Raw genomic sequence first — 6,267 nt, forward strand, 5'->3', positions numbered from 1 at the left:
CATGCAGTTTGTATGGTCTCTCTGTTGCAGTTTCCTTAAATTGCTTAAAAAGTTCCTGCTGGCTGTGATGGAAAGGTGTCGGATCACACAGGACATCGCAGCTCTCCATGTAGCCGTGGACCAGTCAGAAAGCACTCGATGACCCCTGTGCAGAGCCAGATGTGCCTACAGCGAGCACATGAGTGTTGTGCGATGGAAGAAGACAGCCTGGTCTGGTGAATCACATCATCATGTGGACGGCTGAGTGTGCAGTTACCAGGGGGGAGAGATGGCACTATGGGAAGAGGACAAGCTGGCGAAGGCAGTGTGATGGGCAATGTTCAACTGTGTATTTGGGTCCCGACATTCATGTGGATGTGACATGTACCTCCTACCAAAACATTGTACAGACCAGTACCCATTTCATATAGTAGTAGCGGGATTCCCTAACGGCAGCACCCTCTTCCAGCAGGATAATTCCCCTGGATCAGGAACATGACAGAGATAAAGGTGATGACTTTTCCTCCCATATCTTAATCTATTCGAGCTTCTGTGGAATGTGCTGGAAAAACAAGTCTGATCCATGGAGGCCACCCCTCACAACATACAGGATGTAAAGGTGGTTTCCCAAGAATACAACCTGTTTCATATGTCCTATTATGGCACTACGGTATCCTAGAGCAGGGCCCCAGATTGAACCCCCTCTAAGAGCCAGAATGAAGAGTGGCTCTGTAAGAGCGGCTCCTGGTTAGATGGACCTTATATTAAATGACGTCAATTTCGTGAATGGCCATCGTATACTTGTGACCACTGCAGGGCAAAAGTCTAGCTGAGCACTGCTTCTTGTAGTAAAATCATCTATTTGCCAGGGACACCATGAAAATCTCCTGGGGCAATCGGCTCTGTGCCGTCTACACTGAAATGGGTTATCTCTGACGTCCTCCTCAATGTACCTGGCGTCCACTTCATCCGCCCAGCTCACTAATGTTTTTTTCAGCAACCGTTCTGCTCTCGGTAACCTGTTTCCCTTCTGGCCCTCATTGCCGCCAGTAGTAAATTGAGTCCATTATTAACTCTTCAACGATATGTAACTAACGATGTGTGGCTCATGTCTCTGGGTGCTGTAGTGGCACACTCCATGGAGTCAGGATCTAGTGTCCTGCTAGGGCGTAGGCTTTCTCTTTCAGTACACTGCATACTAATACGGACTGGCATGCTTTTACTCTGCCGGGGGGAATATACCGCCCACTTTATATACTATTCCCTGGTTTTCAGGAAAATGGTGACTTCTGGCACATGACACCAAACCGGGTTGCCACACCCAGAATATACAGTGCTCGAATCAAACTTGGCTTACAACATAGTTTTTGCAAAAAGACAACCCAAATTTCACACTTAATATTTCACTAAGCGCTCATGTCCACAACCGTGTTTTCACCGCGTATTATGCGTGTGTTGCACGGCCGCATGATACATGGTGAATGGAGTCAATGGACTTTCATTCTTCCATGCACAGCAGCATGTGAGCACTGTGTATCGATACACAAGAGAAATAAGTCGAAGCATGCTTTTATTTCTCTGCATACATACACCGTGTCAGCCCTGTACCCTTGTATGGGCTGTGTATGATATGCGGTCCATACACAATGCATTGCATAAGGGCAGTGTCTCCATATGCACCCCCACTCTGAACAGGGCAGCAAATTAAAAAAATAATCGCACTGCGCATGTCCATGAGCGTGTGATTCGCGGGCATGTCCAATGACATAGACTGTCTCTGCCGGCAGCGCAAATGACTAGAAAATGTGTAAAACACTGCAGGGAGACTGGAGGAAGGTGACACAAGCATCAGCCATGAAAAAGGAGTTGGAGCATTATCAGGCAAAAGGTTCAACAATCATCAGTGCTCGTTACTGTGAGATGCTCACTGAAGAGCTGAAGCCTGAAAGTCAAACAAATCACAGAGGACTGCTATCCAAGGGTGTTGTGTTGTTGTATGACAATGCAGGTCCGCACACCCCTGCCTGTACGGTCGACACTCTTCAAAACTTCATTTTGAGGTGTTATAGCATCCTTCCCAGAGTCCTGATCTTGCCCCCTCAGACTATCAGCTGTTTGGTCCTCTGAAAGAAGCCCTAAGGCCTCATGTCCACAGGGAAAATCAGATCCACTGCAGATTTGTAATGTGGATTTGGGCTGTGGATACAGTGCGGATAAACTTAAAATTGTATTTTATTGCATGTGGGTGACATGCGGATGAATTTTATTTTCACGTGTGTATGTACGCGGATGCAATTTTTACGCTGGAGCTGTTTTGCCCACTTTACCCCACCTCCTAGTACTTTCTCCCCCTCCCAGCCTTGAAATCCGCAGCGGATCTCCCGCACCTATTTAATTCACATTTAATATCCGCAGCGGATCTCCCGCACCCATAGAGATCAATGGGGGCCATCCGGAGCGTGATCCGCACTTAAATGGAGCATGGCACGTTTTTTTCATGCACCGGAAATTTTTAAATCCCTTTTAAATACCATCCGGTATTTAACTACCTGCGGGTGTCCAATGCATCCCTATGGGACGCGGATCTGCGTGCGAGAAAAACGCTGCGGATTTTGAATAACAATTATCCCGCGGACATGAGGCATAAAAATAAGAAGATCCAGCCGCGACGGAGAGAAGATGAAGCCGCGGCGAAGGGAAGATCCGGAGCGGGTGAGTAAATTCCGATTTTTGTCTCCCGCGGATCCGGACGGCTTCCATAGGCTTCAATAGAAGCCTGCGGGAGCCGTCCCCGCGGGAGACCCATACGAAAATGGAGCATGGTCCAGATTTTTTCATGCTCCATTTTTTTTTTAAATCCCTTTTATTGACCATCCGCGGGTATTTATCTACCCGCGGGTGGTCAATGCATCCCTATGGGGTGAGGATCCGCGGGCGGGAGAAGAGTTAAAATCCGCTGCAGATTTTAATTCTTCTTTTGCCCGTGGACATGAGGCCTAAGGGGCTGTAGATTCATATCTGCTGCAGAAGTGAAGTCAGCGGTGCATTCGTGGCTAGCAGTTCAGTCTAAAACCTGTTTTAATAAGGCAATACGAAAGCTTGTTGACAGATAGAAAAGCAGGGAGATTTATTTTAAAAAATAACGTATTTTGTCTTTTCTGAAAGTTGATAAATTCTACAGCCAGAGAGCAGATACATTTTGACTCCACCTCAGTTCTCTGAAGGGTGCTTAACAAGCCCCACACTTACTATCTGGTTCAGTACAGTGAACTATGAATTTTCAATGGCTTTAAAAAAATAAAAATTGCAAATCTTGTTGCATGCCATAGTTGCCCTAAAATTCTCCATTCTTTTCATTTAAATTCTCTGCCACTCTTTTCTCTTTATTACAAAAAAAAATTGACCGGGCTTAAAGGGAGGGCGTGGCCTGTCATGGATCTGTCGATCTAGGGCTTATTCACATGAGCGATATTCTCACTCGAGTTTTGTGCGTGATGCGCGCAAAACTCACGTGAATATGAATTCCGTTCTCTTGAATGGAGTTAATCATATAAGCAATTCTCTCTTTTTTTTTTTTTCTTTTTCCCCTCAATTCATCGAAGAAAAGAAATCGCAGCATGTTCCATATTTGGGAGTTCCATGAAACCCCTTGCCCATTATTTTCAATGAGACCTTGAAAGACCGTGCCATTTGATGTTTCCATTGGAGTCAATGGGAAACATTTGTGATCCTTTCTGCAATTTCACAGAAGTGATATAATGTGTTTTTAAACAAAAACGCTTCACAACGCCATAAAAAATGCACGTTGGCAAGCGCAATATTGGGCCAAGTTTCTCAACCCAATATCACATCTATGTGAATGTAGCCTTACTATCAATTATGGCAGAAACTATAGCAGGCATAGATTTGAATTTCCGGGCATGAGGACAGTTTATGGTGCTTATATTTGGTGATGGGTTCCCCTTAAGACTGGCATATATGAAACACTCTTAGTAAATTCCATGCATCCACTAAATCGGTCGCAAGAAGTTCACATTCAAATGTTATGATGTCACCAAACTGACACTCTGTGGCGGTCCTAGTGGCCGAACCACCATGATCGTTTGTCCTGTTATGTCAGTGGAGGTAAGACCACTTTAATTTGTTGGGCAAATTGACTAACATTATTACTTCATTTGCATAATTATACTTCTGGGCTGCCAACTTTTTAAAGTGCAGCCGTTCTCTAATGGGATGAAATGTCGGCTTTAAGCTCCCCAAACAATGGGGCCTAATATTTGTTTTATAAGCTTGGGACATCCTGTTACTCTACGACAGCCTCTCAGCAGAACACAAGCCATTATTGAGTTGCTTATGACATCGCGTCGGAGCTGTTAAGTGACAATTTGGCCATCCTCGCTTTCAGGAGAAGCTGGATGCCAACCAATGTGGCTCCCATCAGCACTCGCACAGCGGTTGGCACACAGCTTTCTTGGCATCCTGGATGGCGGATTTGCCTTGTAATAGAAATGTATCACTGCACATACGGGAAGAACTGTCATCCAGGACTAGAGAGAACTGAGTGCCAACCACTGTCCTAGCTGTAATAGCAACTACACATGACACAATAGGACAACTCAAGGACTTGGGGGGGGGGGGGGGGGGTTCACACGCGACAGAATAGGAGCAGCGCACATGTGGATTTTGTCAATTATTGCAAAATTTGTCTTTTTCCGCAGACATTAATTGCAGAATTACTTCTTCTGTATGTTATAAATATGCAACAATTCTGCGAGACGTCCCGAAGGCCGGCTGACACAACCATATCCGTAAAACGCTGCGTGAGTTACGCAGGGTTTTACCGCTGTGAAGCAAGCGGTGAGCCAAACTATTGCCGCGTGTGGCAGGGATTTTGTACTGCGTATGACAGCATATCTCACGCACGCTGTCATGCGCAGTCTTCCTCCTTTTTGGTTTACATTTCCCACTCTGTTGCTTCGCAACGGCGCGTATCAAAGCTGCCCATATGTAAGGTAATTCTGTACGGACAGCGTTAATTACGCGTCCATAGAGAGCAATTGTCTCCCTCACACTTAATACGCGGCAAAATAGAACAATGTATTTATCCATAAATTGCTGCGTATTACACACACGCCTAATACGCAATTCAAATACGCTCGTGTGAGTCCCGACTAATTCTGCAGCAGAAGACTTTACAGCTGCGGAATGTAATCTTGCGGTTTTGAGGTAAAGATGCGCCGACTTCAAGCCCCGTAATTCCATCCCGAGTGAAAGCACCTTAAGGGACCTTTTACACAGAACGAAATATTCTGCATCAGCATCGCAGAATACGCCAACCTGCGGAAAATTCCGCACCGGAATCTGCATTGCTAATGTGCAGATTTTGATGCAGAATTGGAACTAGTAGAATCCTGCCGGCAATTCCTTATGCAGTTAACAATGCAGATTTTGCTGCGGAATTCCGGGACGGAATATTCTGCAACGCTGTTCCCGCGCAGTTTCATGCCATGGTGGGGGTTGTAGCGCATGCGGACCCATTTTATAGAGTCGGCTAAATACACAGCAATATTTTATTTAAAAATAAAGTAAAATGCAACTAATTCTAGACCTATGTAGGCATAACGTGCCCTCCCTCTGCAACCTGTGGTTATGGAACTACAAGTCTCAGAATGCCTTGTAGGCTGCAGACAGGCATGCTGGAGAGACACAGGCTGCAGACCACTGAAGTTTTGAGATTGCAGATCAGAGGGTTTTGCCTAATAGGAAGGAAATTATTCTGGCACATACCCTTCTAGGTGTTCGGGTTCAGGCTTGGGGGGTGTAGAACCCATCGTTGTCTGCTGGCAGTCGGGCACAACTGTGTGTGTAATGCTGCTCAGCCTGCCTGCTCCCAAGGTGCTCCCAGCCAGCCGGGGAGGTGTTTATAGGTGTTCAGCAGAGCCAATGGCAGGATCACACAGTCACACATTGTTTGCTGAGAGCTTGTGAGATACTAGAATAATCGTAATAATAATAATAATCTTTATTTGTATAGCGCCAACTTATTCCGCAGCGCTTTCAAGCATGGCAAAAACACAGCCCATACAATAAGAACATGTGATATATAATCAGTTTGAAACAAACGGGATGGGGGTGATACAGGAGGTACAAGGGAGCAGGGTGATAAGGCATGGGGGAACACAGGCAGTACAGGAATTACATGTGGAAATCAGTTATTAGGAAGCAAACAGGGTGGGGCGGTAAGGAGGTGCAAGGGGAGAGGTTACATGTGATAGGCAGGGTGGAAGG

General features: G+C 45.8%; 1 protein-coding gene across 1 annotated transcript in view; it reads right to left on the bottom strand.

Moving 5' to 3' along the window:
• The window catches only part of NOS3 (nitric oxide synthase 3), an 80,825-nt gene extending 74,954 nt beyond the window's left edge, over positions 1-5,871 (bottom strand). Inside the window, exon 1 of the mRNA XM_066585378.1 lies at positions 5,767-5,871. Within this exon, the coding sequence (XP_066441475.1) occupies positions 5,767-5,810 (44 nt within the window). The 5' untranslated portion in view covers positions 5,811-5,871. The remainder of the gene's footprint in view (positions 1-5,766) is intronic.
• Between the last annotated feature and the right edge of the window lie 396 nt (positions 5,872-6,267).

Source organism: Eleutherodactylus coqui, chromosome 12 (genome assembly GCF_035609145.1).
Source record: "Eleutherodactylus coqui strain aEleCoq1 chromosome 12, aEleCoq1.hap1, whole genome shotgun sequence".
NCBI lineage: Eukaryota > Metazoa > Chordata > Amphibia > Anura > Eleutherodactylidae > Eleutherodactylus > Eleutherodactylus coqui.